At 37.1% G+C, this 22,111-nt stretch overlaps 2 protein-coding genes across 4 annotated transcripts in view; one reads left to right on the forward strand and one right to left on the reverse strand.

Annotated features, from left to right (window-relative positions):
• LOC136035331 (integrin alpha-PS4-like) overlaps positions 1-22,111 on the reverse strand; it is a 207,886-nt gene that overhangs the window by 129,463 nt on the left and 56,312 nt on the right. For both annotated transcript variants that reach the window (XM_065717060.1, XM_065717061.1), the window contains one exon: positions 5,463-5,583. In XM_065717060.1, the coding sequence (XP_065573132.1) occupies positions 5,463-5,583 (121 nt within the window). The remainder of the gene's footprint in view (positions 1-5,462; positions 5,584-22,111) is intronic.
• The window catches only part of LOC136035332 (tubulin alpha-1D chain-like), a 47,819-nt gene continuing 35,672 nt past the window's right edge, over positions 9,965-22,111 (forward strand). Inside the window, exons 1-2 of one of the 2 annotated variants that reach the window (XM_065717063.1) lie at positions 9,965-10,068; positions 20,075-20,297. In XM_065717063.1, coding sequence (XP_065573135.1) covers positions 10,066-10,068; positions 20,075-20,297 — 226 coding nt within the window. In that variant the 5' untranslated portion in view covers positions 9,965-10,065. Of the gene's footprint in view, positions 10,127-20,074; positions 20,298-22,111 lie in introns of both variants that reach the window. The other variant, XM_065717062.1, reaches the window with a different exon arrangement.

Here is a 22,111-nt window from a genome sequence, read left to right on the forward strand (position 1 = left end):
CAAGGTCAGACTCCCTGCATGCCCTCCTCGTTCCACGGCAGGAGCATAAGCTGCAGCATCCTTTCATTTTTGGGCAGCTACAGTCTTTCCTGCATCTTCCACTTTTGCATCTGCAGTAAGCTTCCAGGCCAAGTGCTTCTTTACAGCTTGAGACGCATCTACTCCCCCTTCAGCCATCTTCCATCCATGGAGGAGTGAATCTGGAATGCTCGACCGAACCTGTACTGACGACTAGATTATCCATGTAGCGAATATGGCTCTTCGTAAGTATGGCTTGAAGATGTCGTCAGAAGGAGGCAGTCTTCTCACATCTTGTTTCTGGCACCAAATGTAAGCCCTTACACTGGCCAGTGAATTGAATCCCGCCTATTTACCGTACATTTCAATGACCAGGGATTTTGATAGGTCGTAAACTTCTCTAAACGCGTCGACTGAAAGCTTCCCTTCTGCATTCTTGATCCGCTCCGTCACAGAGAACATTTTTGAGGCAAAAGTTGAAGAGGCCGCGGTGTTTAAGAAAGTAGCTTTCCCGACGCTGAAGAAAAAGTTCGTTGTGTCACACCCTGACAGACAGTGCACGAACGGTAAAATAGCCTGCTCCTCTTTGGACAAGTAGACTCCATCCGCCTGCTCGTGTACTGGGATAATGCAAGTCAGGAACTTCAAGAAAAGTTCGCTCAGTCCTTCAGCTTGAAGCTCTTCAAAAAATGAACACAGGCTACTGCCACGTCTGTGTCGTTGGCATGCATAACGATGCTACAAGCGTAACGGCTAGCGTGCTTGGCATGTGTCATAAGGTGTTGGTCAGCCTCTTCGTGGCTGGAGGACAAGCATTCCTCGTAATCACAGTGTTCTGGTAAAGTTGGACTGCAGCCAAGCTTGACCAGAGATACTTTGAATCTCTCCTTGAACCCACCTGAGAGAAACATTTTGAGTGCGTTCGGAAGCTGATCAAACATCTGCTCCCAGGCTTTATACAAAATTTCGAGGAGCCGACTTTTAGACGCTGAGCTTGCAAGTACGGCATCCCATTCTTCAATTGTGCTAGGAGCGGAAATCTGGAGGTTTTTCCCTTTCCCTCGTTTGGAGTCTGCATGCTAATTCCAAGGAAATCGACTGTTCGGTGTCCGTGAGCTTCCCAAACAGCCCGTCGTACCGATCTGCAACAATGTGGACTTCAGGAATACCCACTGGAAGATCATTCAGCAACGATAGAAGCAATCTTTCCGCAAAGGATTTGACTGTTTCAAACCTGACAGGCCGATATGACCTCATCTTTGACATTAGGTTAATGATGTGTACTGTAGCTGATGTTGTTTCTTTGGATTTCAAAGTCGCCGGCCAAGCTGCAAGTCCTCCTTTTTTTCGTAGCAAGTTCAACAGCACAGCTTTGTTCCCCGTCCTCATTTTCCAGCCAGAAGATGTCTTGGTTGATTGTTGCGGAAGATGTTGAAAAATGGCTGGAGGGAAAAGAAGAATCTCTTTTGTGAGGATCTTTGCAACTGCTTTCTCCTTTTCTTCACCGTAGCTCGACTGAGCAGTAATGATTCTCTTCAAGGCTGTTGCTTCAGAGCTCAGGAGATCAGTTCTAGGGACACCCTTCACTTTCTGAGTTTTTCTCTCTGAAGGGAAAGTTCGGAGTGCAACCTTTTTCACATCGTCTTTCCTGTTGCACAGAAAGTCCTCAACCACCTCTTTTTCTTTTGTGGCTACGCAAATAATATCAGAAACAATTTTCTCATCGTCCACAAATTCTGAAGTCACAATATTCCCCAGGTCGAAGTCTACTCTGCTGAACTGATTGCCACATGTAGTGAAAATGTCTCAAACTATATCTCGCGAAAGTTGTAATCGCGTCGTTGTCGACTGGTTGTATTCGTCATGTTTCAATGTCTGTGGATACGTTGACTACTTGCAGGAAACCATTGCTGATGGCAGCAAAAATCGGTATGGTAAGAATCCAAGCTTCAGTCTGTCTCTCATCCATTTGTTTTCCTATAATTCCGGCCATCGTCTTTGCATCCTTGTTCACTGTAAATTCCAGTATCTTATCGGAAGAGGTGGCCATGAACCTGGTGTGCGTTCTCTTCACTGCGAAGCATCCTTTCATGAACTTCCTGTGTACATCAGGAAAGGTTTGTGGTAAACTTCGCATGTCTGATAGGTACTGTATGAGACATCTTGTATGCTGAGGATTGTCAGCCGCCGCAAAGTATGGCAACATCTGACCAGTTGCTGACAAATGAGACTCCCAGTCACAGTCTCGTTCAGCATGAATGAATTGCATCGCTATTTCAAGTATTTCCAAGAACTGCCGCCAGAAAGCAAACGTGGGTGACGCATTTCGCAAGGTGTCGAAGGCATTCATTATGGGAGCCAAAGTGAATAAGGTATCGTTTGCCTCCTGAAGTGCAGTTCGCGCGTTAGCACCGTTTGCCAATGAAGTCCTGAATAACTCAATGGCACTACCCAGCTGGTCCAGACGGGATAATTCTTCTTGTGCTTCGGAGTAATACTCTTCCAAGAACTCCCAGTAGAGGGCTAGCAAGACCTCGTACAGTATTCAGTAGGCATTGATAGCTTGGTAGTAGCCTTTCCCTTGAAATACCTCTTCACAAGAACCAGGAAGCAGCACCTTTGCCTGCACTGTAATCTCTTTGAATCCGGAACTGTCCATTATCTTACCAACTGCTTTGAGGTAGTTGAGCAGGAGGTGGAAGCCTCCCATCCGTAGGATTACGTTTTTGAAGTCATCCGAGTATTTACTTTTCACTCTCTGTGCTAGCTCATAAATGAAGAAATCTTGCGTGACCAGTATCGTAACATCCAACAGCTTTACTTGTCGCCATGAACGTTTGCAGAGATTTGTCGACTGTTGCATGGTTGTTTGGTGCTTCATGAACGAAAGGCAAGTAAAACACGTTGCTTTTAGGAACAATTTACTTCGAGACTTCGAGACCATTTTCCTTCGAGACTGTATTTCATTATGAAATGATACATTAGATCCATAACCAACTTTTGTTCTTAAAACACACATTTCATCTCTGGAACACGTACTGCATTATTTTTTTAGAATAAATACAGGTCAAAATATACATCAACTGGTCAGAGGTACAGCATAGAATCATCTAATTTTGGCCACTTTGTGTTGTAATTTTGACTACTTTCATAAATAAGTACAAAAACAAACAGGAACACATTTACTACTTGGTCTCCAGCAAGTATCAACTATTCTAGATTAAATATTGACAAATCAATTTCAAATCACAGATATTCCATTTGACAAGCATTTCCACGGGTTTTCACTAGAACTGGAAGAATACTAAATCTGATTGATCAATGTAACATGCCTTTTGATCAGTCCTTATAAATCTAAAGGAGTCAGTATCACCTAGTTTCTTGTGAAATTAAATTTTGTAAATTACTTTCATTAAGTCTCTTACTTCTGCAAAAAAAAATTTACACTCCTTTTGCCAGCCAACTTTACAACACCAAAAGTGCTTTTAAAAATTCTATTTCTTTCAATTTTTTTTTTTTTATCTTCCAAATTTGTGTCACATTCTTCATAATCATCCATCAGCAAATCAGTGTTTGCGTCAGAATCACATGTTGAATCAACCTGAAGCAACTGTTTTTTTTTTTTGTTTTTTTTTTAATCTTGGCCTACCTGACTCAGTTTTTATTTTTCCTCTTCTGCTTATCAATTTCTTCTGCTTAGCTTATCAATCAACTTCCCGCTAGGTACCAGGTTACTAAACAAAATTCCTATTATCGGGTACATTCGCTAAAAAAGTTGCAGACCCCCCAGATACAATAATTTAAACTTTTTTTCTTAGCTCAATGTGTTCGGAATTAAACGGGCTTTCCTTTTTAATTAAAAAAAAAAAAATACTTCATCCTGAAAAAATTCGACTTTTTAGCCTTTCTGTTAGAAATTTGTTGACAAAAATCTGATTTTTTTTTAAAACTGCAGTAAAAAGTGTACTATTTTTTTTTTAAATAAAAAATTAAATATTCATGTAGCAAAAAGTCTCTTCTTTCTATTGATGTAAGAGTACGCTGGATTTGACCAATTAAATCTGTAAAAAAAAAAAAATTAGAATCGTCGAGCCCCATTATAGGCCAAATTGTCTTTGGCCTATACCTCAGTAACGCCCCAACAGCGAACATGCACCCTACGATATTCGTTTTCAGCGGGGTCGACTACCATGGGATCCACCCTTAACATTTGTGTACCTTCCGGCATGGGTACTAATCGAAATAAGCGAGATACAGAATCTGGCGCTCTGACTAAAAAGGAAAAGTAATAAGAAGACCGAAGGATGTCCGGTTGCGGTTATTCCCTATTCCGGTTGCAAGTTCAAATGCTTTCGTTCAGGCAGAGAGGCTTCTACTAACTTTGACTGCCGCAAAGTACCACTTTTACAGGTGCTATTTGCAAATAATGAAATAGCAAGACACGTCCAATTCATTAAAGCCCGAAGAATGGGGTTGGCACCTCTCTTCGTCGTGGAGTGTGTATCTTTCCATTATGACAGATGCTTCACCAGTGCTTGAGAATCTGCTGAATATGGTGCGGTGCCAGTGCATTAGTGGGTGCAAGTCTCGTAGATGCAGATGCTGTCGGTACGTTTTACCCTGCAGCTTTTCCTGCGGGGAGTATAAAGGGGCGTTATGTGCTAACGCTGCAGTAAGACAGGATGAGGGCAATAACGAAGACGAGTAGGAAGAAGAATTAGCTTTAGGTTGTGCTTTAAAATCAAAATGTTTTTGTGATTGATTTTCCTAAGTTTTGAACGTTTCGTTTTGTAACTGACTGATCTAAAGTTTTGACCTTGATTAAAGAATTGGTTTTCAAGAAGTTATATTTATCAACCGCTTATATTACAGGGCTTTTAGAGGTGGATATCAGGAAAATAGTAAAGAAAACTGGTTTTCGACCTCATATTTGGCAATACTTTATTTGATATAAAATGATCCTTTAGTCGCAGGAATCCGTCAAATCTGCGTACTTTACCCACCCTCCTCTCATTCCATGAAGTTGAAAATTGACACCTTGATACGAAAAACTGGATTTCTGACGCCGTCTTTGGATTCGTCATGCTTGATCTGATAGAAAACGACTATTTAAACTACAAAACATTTATAAACACAAAAATCAATTACCCCCTCATTTTCCCCATCTAAGGGAAAATTAGGGACACTTGTGCAAGAGGGATTCTGGTGGATCTTTTTGTATAATTTAACTGATTCTTTTTAGAACATTTTAATATAGAAAAAATTCTGTTACAATTTCCCCGAGGTTTGACCATTTTTAAAATACTGTCAAACCGTATATTTACTCCAATACTGAGCTGATACAGAGGACTAATCTAAGCCTGAATGTCACTTAGATGTTATTGACGTTAAAAACAATACAAATCATATTATAATTTGAAAGAAGATATTATGAAATTGCTTACCTTTGACTCTTTGACAATCGCGCAAATTTAACAGCTTGACCAAAATGCGAATCAGAATTAATTTCTTTTGGACTTGCAATAAAAATTGGATACTTCACATCTACATTGTAACAAAATATTCCTGAAAAAATAAAAAATACCACTTTAAATCCATCCATTATAATTTTATTTACGAACAATAAGCAAGACAGGGAGAGAGTATCGCAGAAGAATTATTCCGGATGTTTCATCTTTCTTGCGGTTTAATTTCTCAGAATTTGGAAGAAAAATATCGCACTTGAATAAATGCTATCTATATAGTATTTCGGGTGCAAATACTTCAGAAAACCCAAGGGAGAAAACCAGATAGTACTCAGATGGGTAGGCTTCATTTCCTATTGTTTGCGAGACTTGCGAGCAAAATGATGAACACAGTGGATAAATTTTAAATGACAATCTTATAGCCAAAAATTCTGAAGACCAAACTGGCTAGACAAGATAGACGAAAAACTGGAGGTATGAAAAGGGAAAATTCAAGCTAGGAAAATTTAGCAGATGAGATGGAAAAGCAAGAAGACAAGGCATATATTTAAACGATGAAAAACCATTGGGAAGAAAAAACAAAATTCAAGAGAAGAAAATTTACATCCAGTCAAATAGGAACAACCAAACAAGATTAAATATTTTAGCCACACTTCTGTCTAATTGTCTTCAGTGCTTATAAAATAGTTCGTGGTGACGAACTGTACGAAAAAGACTTGGCCCAGTAACAACAACAACTAAAAAATAAGGAACCCAATAAGGAATAAGCAATTATTGTATCAAAAGCATTGGATTGTTATGCTTATTCAAAATAAACATAATTCATTAATCTAAATATTATTAATGGAAAGCTACAAGCCTGAGAAAGTTAGCTTAATATCGAAAAAAAAATGTGGAACACCCCCAAAAGAAACAAATGATCGTAATGAAAATCATACCATCACATTCAGCACATTATAGTACCTTAATAGAGAGGATTCAAGCTTCTATCTAGATAAATATGGATCTTAGTGTTTTGGACCAGAAAAAGATCATGTATCTATGTTTATCTGTCTGTTTTTTTTTCTTGGTGATCGTATCAAACCAGTGGTCCTGAAATATCGGGAGGGAGCTCATTCAAACAGAAATTGAAGTTCTAGCACCTTAAGAGACAAAAAATATTTGATAGCAGCTAGCCCTCCTCTCATGCCACTTTTCTCCAAGAAAATCCGGTCAAAATTTAGAGACATACATTTGATTCAGCGTAGTTGAAAGGCCCAATAACTATTCATCTAGGGATGACATGACCCCCTCTCCCACAGCCCCTGGAAAAAAGGGTGAAGTTATGCAATTTACTCATTGTTTACATATTGTATTGCTATTGGAAATATCAGGAAAATTCTCAGGGAGGTATTTTCTGCGGGGGAGGTGGGGTTTTCATGAAGAGGAAAGTTTTGGGTGGGATTTTTCAAGTAAAATTTTACATGGGAGAGGAATTTCGTAGCATTATTTGAAAATCGGTCAGAAATTTGATTTAAAAAAAACATATGTTTTAGCGTGAAAATAAAGAGCGATATTACAACTAAAAATGAGCAGAAATTAACCCGTATATGAGGGGTGTTCCCCTTCTTCATCCCTTGATCTTTGCACTAAAGTTTAACTTTTGTTCCAATTCGTGAAGGATGACTCCTGAAACACATGGGCTGTTATAAAGAACTATTTTTAAAGAACTTATAAAGCTTCAACGTAAAGAGCGAGGGTTGAGGAAGTTGCAGCCCCCCTTCTATGCAGAATAGTTTCTGTTCGTCTCAAATTTTAAAGTCACTCCTTTCTTTCAGTTGATAAAAACATGTTTTTCCCCATGCTTTCTGAAGACAAGAACATAGTTACACATTACTGAAAAAAAGAGAATGCGGATTGACAGTTTAATATACGTCAATTATAATGATATGTATTCCTTAAAGCCTTAAAAGTTTTTGACTATTAAATTTAAAACAAGAGAAAAAATTTAAAATATATTGTGTTTTCGGTAAAATGCAAGTTATGTGCTCGTCTTCAGATGGAACGGGGGACGTCAGCCCCACTCGTTTTAATTTTCGCTCGCTTTGTGTTTGACTATGCTAATTATTGTAATTTCTATTTGTTTTCGGTTTCATTTGTATATTTATGGTGATTAATGGTAGTTCTACGCTTGGAAAAGTATTTGGCTTCATTTCTGCGCATTTTTGGTTTAATGTAGGTCTTTACTTTTCTCTAAAAAAAAGGTACTTTTGATCCTTTTTTTTTAATTATTAATCTAAGAAAAATCAAACAGTTAGTGGTGACGAACTGGTATATATCTGAAAAAAAAAACAGCTTTTCATAGTGATTCCAAACCTAATAAATTCAGGTTTCACTTTATTCCCACCTGAAAACTTCCCACTGCTTAAAATTCTCTCGGAAAATCTCCCCAAAAGAAATATCCCCCTTCTCCTGCAGAAAAACCCCTCCCATAAAATTACCCCAAAAAAATTACTCCTGGAAAATACCCCGACGGAAATTCCCTAAGCAGAAAATACTCCCTTGCAAAATTCCTTCCGACAATTCCCATCTGGAAAATTCTCCCCACATTTAAGATTAATTAATCAAAGGGATATTAGGAGGGTAATCAGGAAGGGTGTGCCAAAGCACAGGATGGCTGGACCTTAGCCCCCTTCGCACTTACTGGCTGAAGGGCTATGAAAGAGAAATTAGTACTTGGTAGGGACTGTAAAGTCCAATGTAGTACGCTATTCATTCCTCGTTTTTTATCTGGCAACAATCTGTTATTAAAGTGCGACACGTGGTTATAGTAACCAGAACTAAAAAAAGGTCTTGCAAGAAATATATATGCTTAAAAGAATCGACTTTCTATGGTAACTCTAAATATATAAAATCCATTAAGTTTGAAGCCTCAGTAAGTTGCAACTTCTACTTTAGTAAATAGAACTTAAAAAAAAGGTATTTAGCAAAATATACTTCAAAGAAATCGACAGTTTTTGCCTCAACCTCAAAAAACTCAAATTTGTGAAAAAGCTAGAGCAGCAAACTTTTCGGATTCGAAATTAGAACATATGTTTTGGTCGGGTAGTGAAAGAATCATTTACATAGTAATTTGTTTGATGTTGACCCCTTTTTTCACAATTAACATAGAACCTCTTCCCCAACCTCACTCTCTCTCAAAGGTTCAAGTCCCAAACGATTGTTTTGACTTTAAACATTTAGTTTCATGTTCATCAGCAAAAAAAGAGTGTAGACATAACATATCTAATCACGTTTGCTGGTATTTACTCAATTAAAAGTTTTGCCGAAATCACAAATTCAACCTAAAAAAACTCAAATTAGTGAAAGAGCTAGAGAGGTAAACTATTCGGGTTCGGAATTGGCAGATATTTTTGGGTCGGGTAGTGAAAGAATCATTTGTATTGCAATTTGTTTGGGGCTGACCTATTTTTCACAATTTTCCTAGACTAAGTGTAATTTGCTTCCTACGGAGATCAAGCTAATGCATCTCTAAGTTTGATTAGGCTTTGCTAAAGGTATTCTTTTTAACCTTTTTATGCATCTGGTTACTAACTCAGAGAAAATCACGGCCAGGGCGGGAGTGTCACAAATGAGCCATCCAGAACAAGGTTGAAGAATTCTTTGAAATAAAACGAGACACCAGATTAATAAAGAAAACTGGTATCTCTTTGAATTGTTGTGCCAAAAAACTGGGGGGGAGGGGGGTACCGCATATATTTGGTGGTACCTTACTTCCACTACTAAGGATGTGGCGTATCGGTGCATAAGTTTCGAAGACTTAATCCAGGCCCCAAACAAACACATAGTAGAAACAATAGGGATTCTTTTTCTCCAAGACAGTTTAATTCTACTGTCTTGGAGAAAAAAAAAATCCCTATTATTTCAACTTTGTTTTAGTTTGATATGGAAAGTCAGTGTGGTCTTCGTCACTATTTTAATCCAGGCACGTTGCCAGTGAGGGGATGGACTATTGTCTACCTGTAATCTTAGATTATTGCAGCTTCGTCGTATTTTTCATATAATTCACCTATTTTTGTATATTTTTTAAGTGTCAACACCATAACCTAAAACAAATGTCTTCTCAACCAGAGAGCAAGACTCAATCAAACTGGCTTAAAAAAAGCAACAAAAAAGTTTGATGGACATAATTTTCTTTGAATTTTCTTATGAATTCTCTTCAATGTAAATGTTTAAAAGGAGACCAAACATACTGAAATTAAAATCTTCAAAAGTATTAAAAGTGAACCGGATCGAAATAGCTTCTGTGCGGTTCGTATACATATACAGAATGGGTCAACTTAGGAAATGTGTTATCCTGCGAAACACTGTCATGACGTAATCGTCAAATTTTCGCACCAAGCAAAGAAATAATTGGCTTGTACGGCCAACTCATTGATTACCAACTTCCTCAATACAAGCCACCTCATGAACAAGCCTGTTTACATACCAACTATTAAATCAACGCTTGACTAGCTTCCCAGCGGAAGGCAAAGCGGTCATCAGCCAAGTCAAAGAAGCCAGTGTCTTGGAAAAAGTTGATTATTCTTCACTGAGACTCAGAATGGTAAGGATTGACTAAAGCTTTTAGTTGGTGATAAAGTGAGAAGAAATTTAGGATGCCGGTAAGATTTTCTAGGCTAGAACCTTGCGTGAAACCAAAAGCTATGTAGTTTGTTAAATATGGAGTGATTTGGTGAGTGATGCTTTGATATATTCCTCTTAATACAAACACTGAGCTTAATAATATTGTAGACGGGACGTTTTTTGAAATAATGCAGACGGGACGTTTTTCCTCTTAATACAAACACTGACCTTAATAATATTGCAGACGGGACGTTTTTTGAAGCCACACAACTCAAAAAGAAAGCTTTACGGCAAGAGCTGTAAAATAGCATTTGGCTATCATAATATTTAACACACAGTATAAATACTGCTTGAATTATAAATATTCTTATAGATACTTAAAAACAACTAAGTTCACTTGGCTAGAATTAGTATCTATTCCAGTAACAGCAAGTAAATATGGCCTCTCGTAAATCCGTCTTCTTGTTGTTTTATGTCAACGAATATTTCAGGAATTTTCTAAACCTCAAAACAGGGAACAGCTGAGAGGGAGTGACTCCCCCCAAAGTTCCAAGGTGTTGGCACGCAGTGCTGACGACTCGGAGCTTCGGTGGTCTTAATTTAGCTTGTGTCCGCGGTTGTCAGCACACTGAACGATTTTGTCGGCATATTCTTTGCCCCCGCCCCCCAAACTCAGAACCCTAGCTTCACTTCTGCTTCGATCGCCTGGGAAGATGTTTAATCGGTCCTATCTCAACCCTTTCCAGCCCGTAAGGCCAATAAGATTCCTTAAAGATTCCCAGTGCACGTGAGATTTTAATTCGGGTGGTGGCTCAAATTCCAAAAACATAAGCAAATTATAAGCAAAGCTTAGGTATTATGAAGGACGAGCCCAAAGATGGGCTAGCGTACGATCCTCTGCGCACGCGTCCAGTCAATGTATATTTTGATTTTGAAACAAACTCAAGCTTGGAATAGGATCTGGCCCACATCATAGGAATTATCTATTATCGAGGAGATTCAAAGCCAAACTATTTCTTTTATTGAAATGAGACATGATCCTGCATATAGCCTTTTAAGCCTTAGAAGTAATGACAGGTTGAAGGTATAAACTTAAAGCGTCTTCACACCCCTATCATTGCCGTAGATCGAAGCCTGGGTTAGCACTAAAAATTCGACATTCGAATAAAAATGCTATATCCCAAAAATGTACCATATAATGTAGCTAAAAAAAATATATAATAATATCAAAAAACTCCTTATGATAGGCGACTTTAAACTTGTTTAACCGTCTAACATTAAGAAGCTGTCTTTGCCCATGTTGATGTTGAGTCACTTCCAAAAAAAAAATGGTTCCAAACCTGCGTATGATAAATTGATATTTTGCTGATGCTTGTTTCTAGCCAATCTTTCTTAAAATGCAATTAATCAAGATCGCCACGGCCAGTCCGTCCCGTTTTTTTTTGTTTTTTTTTTACTAAACTGCATGTCTTTCGAACTCGGAAAAGAGTTATAATATATAAGTAAAAACTAAGAGGATTGACCTGAACAATTGATCCCAAGGAGGAGAGTCTTACCTCCCTACAAAAAAAAATCAAGTTTGAGCTAGAATCTGCTTTTCACAGTCTGTAGAGCTTGGCATGAGGGTGCACATGACACGAGCTGGACTCTTAGCCAATTAAATAAGAAAACATTTTTTTCTAACTGAAAGTAAGGAGCGATATTAAAACTTAAAACGAAAAGAAATTATTCCGAGTGTAAAAAGGGCTGTCCACTCTTCAACGCCCCGCTCTTTATGATAAAGTTTGACTCTTTCTCACAGCTCTTCTTTTTAAACAATAAAAAAAGTTTAGCACAAAGAGCGGGGCGTTGAGTATCGGACAGCCATTTTCATATACGGAATAATTTCTGTTCATTTTAAGTTTCACTGTCGCTCCTTACTTTCACTTAAAAAAACTTGTTTTTTTTTATTTAATTTCTGAAAGTTTTTGAATTAATGCAGGTTTTGAATTTGGCTCACCGTGAATGAATAATTGAAACGAAATTTGCATGTTAATTTTACTTTTTTTTTAACTAATAATAACCTTATAATAACCTGAGTCAGATTTTTGTTCAAGTTGTTTCAGAATGATTCCTGAATCATAAAGATTGTTCAATTATAATAGTAACCTCTTTTAAAAGTTAAAAAAGAATTTTTAGCGCAACAGCGAGCTACTGATGATAGGCAAACCCCCTCGTATACGTAATATTTTCTGTTGGACCTAAGTTTTAATGTTGCTTCTTACTTTCAGTTGAAAAAACCTGTTTTTTATTTAATTGCTGATCGTTTTTAAATAATATCCGGGAAATCCAGCTCCCCCTTCATGGAAAATTCCCTTCCCCACAAGATATTTCTCCATGGAAAGATTCTCCCACATAATTACAAGAGCTAAGAGCTCATATGGCACTTGTGACGAGGTTAGAAGAGCTAAGAGCCAAGAGATCATATGGTATGAGCTCTAATAAAATTCTATGAATCAATAGATTGATTTAAACAGAAAATAAGAGGCTTAATGCCTATCAGGATTTAAAATAAGAGCTCTGAGTCACGATGTCCTTCTAAATATCAAAATTCATTAAGATCCGATCACCCACTCGTAATTTATAAATACCTAATTTTTTTTTATTTTTCCTCTCCCTTTAGCCCCCCAGATGGTCGAATCTGGGAAAACAACTTTATCAAGTCAAATTGTGCAGCTCCCTGACACGCCTACCAATTTTCATCGTCCTAGCACGTCCAGAAGCACCAAACTCGCCAAATCACTGAACCCCTCCCCCCAACTCCTCCAAAGAGAGTGAATCCAGTACGATTCTGTCAATCACGTATCAAGGACATTTGTTTATTCTATCCACCAAGCTTCATCCCAATTCCTCCACTCCAAGTGTTTTTCCAAGATTTCCCCCTCCAACTCCCCCCAATGTCAAAAGATCTGGTCGGGATTTGAAATAAGAGCTCTAAGATATGGATTCCTTCTAAAAATCAAATTTCATGAAGATCCGATCATCTATTCATAAGATCAAAATACCAAAATTTTCACGTTTTCCAAGAATTCCGGTTTCCCCCTCCAACTCCCCCCAATGTCACAGGATCTGGTCGGAATTTAAAATTAGAACTTTAAAACACAAGATCCTTCTAAATATCCAATTTCATTAGGATCTGGTCACCCTTTCGTAAGTTACAAATACCTCAATTTTTAAAATTACCCCCCCCCCAATTCCACCAAAGAGAGCACATCCGGTCCGGTTATGTCAGTCACATATCTTAGACAGGTTTCTCTTCTTCCCATCCAGTTTCATCCTGATCTCACCGCTTTAAGTATTTTCTAAGATTTCCGGTCCCCCCAACTGCCCCCCCCCCCCAATTACGCTTGATCCGGTTGAGATTTAAAATAAGAGATCTGAGTTACGAGGATCTTCTAAATATGAAGTTTCATGAAGATCTGATCGCTCCTTTGTTAAAAATACATAATTTTTTCTTATTTCTCAGAATTAGCACCCCCCCCCCCCAATAGAGAGGATCCGTTCCAATTATTTAAATCACGTATGTAAGACTTCTGCTTATTTTTCCCAATAAGTTTTATCCCGATCCCTCCAATCTAAGCGTTTTCCATGATTTTAGGTTGCCCCACCCCAAACCTCCCTCAATGCCACCAGATCCGGTCAGGATTTGAAATAAGAGCTTTGAGACACGATATCCTTCTAAATATCAAATTTCATTGAGATCCGATCACCCTTCGTAAGTTAAAAATACCTCATTTTTTCTAATTTTTCAGAATTAACCCCTCCCCCAACTACCCCAAAGAGAGCAGATCCGTTCCGGTTATGTCAATCATGTATCTAGGACTTGTGCTTATCTTTCCCACCAAGTTTCATCCCGATCCCTCCCCTCTAAGTGTTTTCCAAGTTTTAGGTTCCCCCCTCCCAACTCCCCCCCCCCAATGTCACCAGATCCGGTCGGGATTTAAAATGAGCTCTGAGACACGATATCCTTCTAAATATCAAATTTAATTGAGATCCGATCACCCGTTCGTAAGTTAAAAATACCTCATTTTTTCTAATTTTTCAGAAATACCCCCCCCCCCCCAACTACCCCAAAGAGAGCGGATCCGTTCCGTTTGTCAATCATGTATCTAGGACTTGTGTTTATTTTTCCCACCAAGTTTCATCTCGATCCCTCCACTCTAAGTGTTTTCAAAGTTTTAGGTTTCCCCCTCCCAAATCCCCCCCAATGTCACCAGATCCAGTCGGGATTTAAAATAAGAGCTCTAAGACACGATATCCTTCTAAAAATCAAATTTCATTGAGATCCGATCACCCGTTCGTAAGTTAAAAATACCTCATTTTTTCTAATTTTTCAGAATTGCCCCCCCCCCTAGCTACCCCAAAGAGAGCGGATCTGTTCCGATTATGTCAATCATGTATCTAGGACTTGTGCTTATTTTTTCCATCAAGTTTCATCCCGATCCCTCCGCTCTAAGTGTTTTCCAAGATTTTAGGTTTCCCCCCTCCAACTCCCCCCAGTATCATCAGATCCAGTCGGGATTTAAAATAAGAGCTCTGAGACACAATATTATTCCAAACATCAAATTTCATTAAGATCCCATCACCCGCTCATAAGTTAAAAATACTTCATTTTTTCTATTTTTTTCGAATTAACCAGCCCCCCACTCCCCCCCAGATGGTCAAGTCGGGAAAACGACTATTTCTAATTTAATCTGGTCTGGTCCTGATACGCTTGCCAAATTTCATCGTCCTAGCTTACCTGGAAGTGCCTAAAGTAGCAAAACCGGGACCGACAGACCGACCGACAGAATTTGCGATTGCTATATGTCACTTGGTTAATACCAAGTGCCATAAAAATTAGCGATATTTTGGGAGCTAATTTTGTGAGGCAGAGTAACAGAACAACCAAAGAGGTCGAAACTATAATTATGAAAATAATAGTCACAAGTTGAGCAATTCTCGAATGACTGAAAAGAATGAAAGAATAGATCTTTAAAAGATATACGTAATAATTTATGTTGGTTGTAAGTTTTAATGTTATTCCTTACTTTCGGTTGGAAAAAACTTGTTTTTTTTTAATTTAATAACAAATACAAGCGAAAGACATACAACATCTTTGGTTTATTAGCACATAAGATCCACAGTTATGAAGCTGTTTAACATATAATTAAATTCTAAGATTGACCAGAAATTAACACAAACACATTATTGTTTATATGGCCACTACTAAACAAAATTCGAACAATAATGTAAAGAGCGAGGTACTGACGAGGGGTGAACTTCCTCATATACGCAATATGAGGGGGTTTTCCCTCTCACAATACTTCGCTCTTGACGCTAAAGTTTGAATTTTGTTCCACAATTCTTTAAGAATGACCCCTGAATCACAAAGGCAGTTTAATTAGAATAAATAGCTCTTTTGAACTTACTAAGAATACTTTAGCGTAAAGAGCGAGGTATTGACGTGGGGAAAAAAACCCTTAAATACATAATAATTTCTTTTCGTTTTCAGTTTTAATGTTATTCCTTACTTTCAGTTGAAAAGACTTCTTTTTTATTTAGTTTCTGATTGTTTTTTAATAATGCTGGGAAATTCAGCACTACTTCATGGAAATTCTCTTCCCCCATGCAAAATTTCTCCATAAGAAAAATCCCACCACTTAACCACTTAACCCGGTGACTGTGGGGGATTAAGTCGTCCTCAAAGACATAGTTATCAGATATTTCGACTATGCCGAACAAAATGGCTATCTTAAATTTTTGATCCGGTTACTTTGGCAAAAATATAAGCGTAGTGGGGGCCTAGTTGCCCTCCAATTTTTTCGGTCACCTAAAAATGGCATTAGAACTTTTAATTTCCGTTCGAATGAGCCGTCTCGCGAAAATTCTAGGACCACTGGGTCGATACGATCACCCCTGGGAAAAAAAAACAAACAAGCATCTGCGATCTCTCTTCTGACAATTCAATATTTTTACAGATAAGAGCTTGAAACCTCTACAATAGGGTTTTCTGATAAGGTGAATTTGATGGTATGATTTTCATTAAGATTCCATGACTTTTAAGGGGTACATCCCCTTTTTTCGAAAATAATCCAAATTTTCTCAGGGTCATAACTTTTGGTGGATAGGACTAAACTTGATGAAACTTACAAATTTAAAATCAGCCTAAAATTCAATTCTTTTAATGTATCTATTGGTATCAAAATTCCGTTTTTTAGAGTTTCGGTTGCTATTGAGCCGGGCAGCTCCTTACTTACAGTTCTTTACCACGAACTGTTTGATTTGATTTTTTATTTAATGTTTTCTTACATTTTGAAGTATATCATGAAGCCCAACAAATAGGTTACATAAGATATTACGAGCCCTTTAGCCCATACGTTTAGGAAAGTGGTAGAGGCAAGAACATGAATACACACTTTTGGCCTTAACTTAGGCTACATGGGATCTTGAAAGTTTTAGTCAAGTAGTAAGACGACTGATGGCCAAGGGGACATTTTTTAAATGCAATTAGCCTCTGCTTTCTATATTTTCATGAATTAACGCTACTAATTGTGAAAATGAGCCAAATTGTATATCTCAAGGACCATCATACCTATTTAAGGAGAAAAGAACTATGACTCTCCCCCAGTTGGTGCATTGTGGTGGTGAGACGGGCATAATAGTGCATTGAGGATATTATCATTTCTTAGATCTTCATCTTCGTTTTAGGCGAAATGAGCAATGACTCCCCATTAGGAGTGAAGTGCAGTCGTGATATGAACATAACAGTAACGATTAAGTCTTTTATTAATTTCAAGTCCCCATCCTGGTATTCGAAGAAGTTAACAGTGACTATTCTACGGATGACAAACTGTAGTCATAACAAACACAATTGTGCCTATGAAGCAAATTACAAATTCAATGTATCGCCATCCCATTTTAGGATTGTTCAAAAATAGTTGTCGATTTTGTTTCAAATCCATTACCCTTAAATACCAGAATATAACATAAAAGTAGATATTCGAGGTTATTTTTAAAATCACGCCAGATAGCGTGAGTTCAAAAAAAGAAAAAGTAAGGGTGAGGTGTTTTACCGGAGTGAGAAGACCTTTGTGACTTCTTGAAACACCGAAAAAAATATATGAAGTCAGAATTCAAACTTCAGTACCATGGACATAAGAAAAATAACTTTTTGCCCTTTAAACCCATCTTAGGTCTTTTTATACCTAAAAACTGTAACACCACTTTTTCTACTTAGACACTAAAACATCAACAGTCTGTTGGTTCCCAAAGACATCTACACCTTCAAAGGAGAGGTGGATCTTCTTTTTAGATATTTGGTACCATTTGTTTTGCTGAATTTTTACAAAAAAATATATTTCTTTTTGTTTAACTTGGCACACGCTACTACTAGAAACCGCATACGTAGGTCTTTGTCATTCACAATTGGGTTCCCGATAGTGCGGTCAATTTCATTACAGATTATACAACTTCTTTATGAGAGGGACTTAAAACAACATACTTTTTTTCAGTCTCAAAGATAATATTTTCCTTCCTTTACCACTAGGTTTAAGAATTTTCGGATCTTAGAAGTAGTGTCACCCCGAAGGACTTTCCCGTTAATCAAACCCTACGCTGAGTGTATTTTAGGCTAAAATCTAGCGCTTTACAAGTTTTATCTAAAATAAGGCCAACCCAGGATGGCCCTCTGGGCCCATCCCACAGATCATAATTTTGAGTAGCATCTCCGTGATTTTCCATATTATTCATATAATCCAACTGTTTCCCTCATTTACCGAATTTATCCCCCATATGGCCATCTCTGCTGATAAATATCTGCAAACATGGCTAATGAAACTCGATTAGTACTCTTGATTCTATGCCCTGAGTATTTCCATTTCGTGTAAAGGCTTAACTTACGACCTACACTTGCTACCTAGAAGCTCTAATCTAACGGATTAACGTTAGATCTAAACTAACGGATTTTGCAGTATTTTCCGCTACTGTGCTTCAATGTATTCATGTTTTTGTTTTAACATTCTGCTTAAGCTTGGTAGATCTGGTCCTGCTAAAAATTGGAAAATTCGTACTAATCTTTTAAACAGTCATTCTTAACCGGGGCGGTATTGCCATCTAATGAATAAAATTTGGGCTGAACGGGTGATCAATAAGTCCGCCATTGACAAAACATTGTTCAACAAGGTCCCAACTTTGTATTTGAATGTCAGATTGAATATTATTTGCCATTACTCAGTAAGTGTTTTTGCAATTGAGTCGAGTAGCTAAAGATTTTTTAAAAATAATGACGGCGTGTGACAGCAAGATAAATTTGAGAAACCTTACTCTAAAAGGATATTAGAGTAGCTCAATATTGCCCAGCGATTTGACTGATTTAAGTCCCTTTCGTCGCAATTGCCTGCCAAATTTTATACAGAAAATGTTTAACAAAACATAATTGAATAAAACAATAAGCAAACAATGAAAGTAATCTCCAATAACGAAACTAGTTTCCCAGTAATTGACTTGTATTAGCTATCTTCCAGTCTCGCTGTTCCCCAGCATTAGGCGGATTTACCCAGTAGGCTAAGCCCAGACAGCATAAATATTTATGTCGCTTTTTCACCTGCAAGTCTAATGGACATTGGCGGTCATGAATTTTTTTTTAATCTGTCTTGGTCTCCAATTGCCTTCAAATAGCTTGGAGAAATGGTAGACTATCTTAATTACCCTTCCTGAATGTCTATCTCCCTTAGTTCTGCGCTAAGATAAGAGCCATCATGAAGAAGTGAAAATAATCATTTTTGAAACAATTTTGAAACAGCTATACCAGCTTTGCCTCTCATAGAGATTACCGTCTTGGCTTTACTCTAATTAGGCTTTCAAGTCTAAGATCACTTTCACCACTTTTTTCATTTGGACCACTTAAATATCAACAACCTGGTTACCGTGACTTGTCACCTGCTATAAAATAACTAAAAGTTTTTGGTATTTCGATAAATTAACAACGAAATTAATTTTTCAGTAAAAACAAATTCCAGGGTTTTATTTTTAAAATTTGCATTTGGTCGTTTAAATTTACTGAAAAGGTTGTGTAATTCTACAACCACTGTGAAGAATGGACGCGGGATAGGAGTGAATCTGTATTGCACTGCATGTATATAAAAGTATTCACCTTCGAAGCTTCTAAATTAAAATTATGCATTACGAACCGTGCTCGGAATGAGAAAGTTGACGATCTGCAACATTTTTGATGCTTGACATTCTATGGGCTCCTCAATAGTACAGAGCTCGTCGGTGGGTTATAGAAATTCCAGTTAAAAAATATACAGATAAAATTTCTGGCCGTTTTGAAATTTTAGCAGGACTGCCAACTCTTAGTAATTTATTTTGAGGGATTTTGGGGGAAAAAGAAAAAACAAATAAACATATTTAAATTTTTTCTTACCCCAAAATTTTTAAGGTTTCAAATCAAAGAGTGATGCAACATTCTTCTCTATTTGTAACTCTTGAGCTTTCAATATGTAAATAATCAATTGTATACATAGAACTCTTACTAGTAGATCATAGAAAGCATCCATAGAGAAATAAAAACTCGTTCTAGTAAGTTTAAATTCAGTTATGGACAGAAATTAAGCAAGAATTAGAGCAGGTTGGCTCTCCCTCTCCATGGATTTGTTGAAAATTTTCTTTTGTCTGTCACTTTCTGGTTTCTTCGTTACCCATACCTTATTCTAAAGTTTTCTCTGCTCTTGACGATCTTGCCCTAAAAACAGCAAAGAGTTCTGTCGGTGCCTTTGGGATTCCCGAAAATTTAAATTTAAAAAAACAATTTAACATGGAAAAAGCCTAGCAAAAGAAAAGACGGTATGGACAAAATCTAGAAAGTATTCTAAAAAGTTGTTCCTAGATGAAGGGAAGTTTACACAAATTTAAAATATATAATACCGACTAAATAGCCACTACAACAAATTGATCAAATATTTCAGCGCGAGTGCATATCAGTTCATGTTGGCCAGGCTGGCGTTCAGATTGGAAATGCATGCTGGGAGCTCTACTGCTTAGAACATGGCATTCAGCCAGATGGTCAAATGCCTTCTGATAAAACCTTAGGAGGAGGAGATGATTCCTTCAACACATTCTTCAGTGAAACATCAAATGGTAAACATGTCCCAAGAGCTGTTTTCCTCGATTTAGAACCAACAGTCGTCGGTAAGTTCTGGATCTCAATATAGTTTTTAATGTACAGATTAGATATATAAACCAAGAATGGTATTAATACTAAGAATAAAACAAGAATTAAAGATACAGGCTAATTGACCATGACATGTAAGCTCACAAGGAAATTTAAACAGCAAAATAGACACAAAATCTATATTTTGTATATATTTTCATATACCAGAAATATTCGTTTATCACATCCATTTATAGTTTATTTATAGTTTCAGTAGATTTTCTGCAATTTTACATAAATTGCACAGGTCCCCGTAGGGTGACATTTCTTATTTTCACACAAAGTGTAAGCTTAGAGGCAATTTTGTATCACTTTTGACATATCAAATCAATTTGTTCATATTTATAGTTGAAGTCAGTGATGATCTCAAAGCAGAAGCCTATTGGTCAATATATTTTTCCTCGTTTAGATAAACAAAAATCAAAGTTTTATACAAACAAAAAACACACTTAGAATAACATTTTTGAGAGTTCGCCTTAGTTTCTCTAGATTCGTTAAACCTATAGTTATTTGCAGCCTCTTCACATACAATATTGCCAAAAGTTTTGGTAGAGTTGCTGTTTTTAGCTGTATCAGTTTTTCAGCTCCACTTTGTTTTACTAGGTGAAACAAAATATATTGTCAATGCACTTTAGTTTAAAATCTATGGGCAGATGGGGACAAGTTACACATAATAAACTTAATAAGAAGAAGAAGAAGAAGAAGTTTATTATTATTCAAATACAATACAATGCAAAATACAATTCAAAATGGAATTACAATACACTTATTCCCCCTCGAAAGGCTCCATGGCCAGGATATCCACACTATCATTAAGGAAAAGAACAATTATGACTAATCTAGGAAATTTTTAATATTTGTTTATTTTGCCTCATAGCATATAAGAAAAGTTGTGGTAGCCAGTCATAATTTTGTCTTTCTAAACATGTTTTAAAGAAAATAGTTGACTTTTTTAAGCGTACATTCACAATGGAATACAATTCAAAATGGAATTACAATATACTTATTCCCCCTCGAAAGGCTCCATGGCCAGGATATCCACACTATCATTAAGGAAAAGAACAATTATGACTAATATAGGAAATTTTTAATATTTGTTTATTTTGCCTCATAGCATATAAAAAAAGTTGTGGTAGCCAGTCATAATTTTGTCTTTCTAAACATGTTTTTAAAGAAAATAGTTGACTTGTTTAAGCGTGAATGTGAAACCACAAACTTCACGGTAGCTTGATCAGACAAATTGGCGAGCTCATTCAAGTGTACCGTTTCATGTACCAGACATAGCTTGATTAGGAGCTGTTACTCACAAATTTATCGGTCAAATCCTATGTTTTTGACACGAACAAAACGTTTATGTCTGACTAAATCAAATTCTAAAGCTAGATTACCAATTATTTTTTGATAAACCACCTTTCGCCTTTAGAAATTAGAGGGTGCGAACAACCACCCTAGGCTTTCAACAAACATGCACAATATATTATTAAAGGTACTAAAGCCAAGTGAATTTCTTTATGCACCTATGCAATACATACTCTCTCTGTGTTTTCCCTTCACATAATAATTTCTTTTGTGCAGGAAATACATGAACTGCAAAATTTGAGACACGGAAATATGCTCCCGATAGGTAAAGGATGGAAACTAAGAACATTGAATGGGAAAGGGAGGACAGCAGCAAATATGAACAACTCTAGGCTTCCAAAACAAGGATCAGAAGTTAGCTCTGATCACCTGCAATGGAAGGTGGCGGAACCTGGCAGTACACTTTGACTGTAGAAGGTACTAAAAGGATTGA

The sequence above is a fragment of the Artemia franciscana genome, chromosome 14 (assembly GCF_032884065.1).
Source record: "Artemia franciscana chromosome 14, ASM3288406v1, whole genome shotgun sequence".
Taxonomy (NCBI): domain Eukaryota; kingdom Metazoa; phylum Arthropoda; class Branchiopoda; order Anostraca; family Artemiidae; genus Artemia; species Artemia franciscana.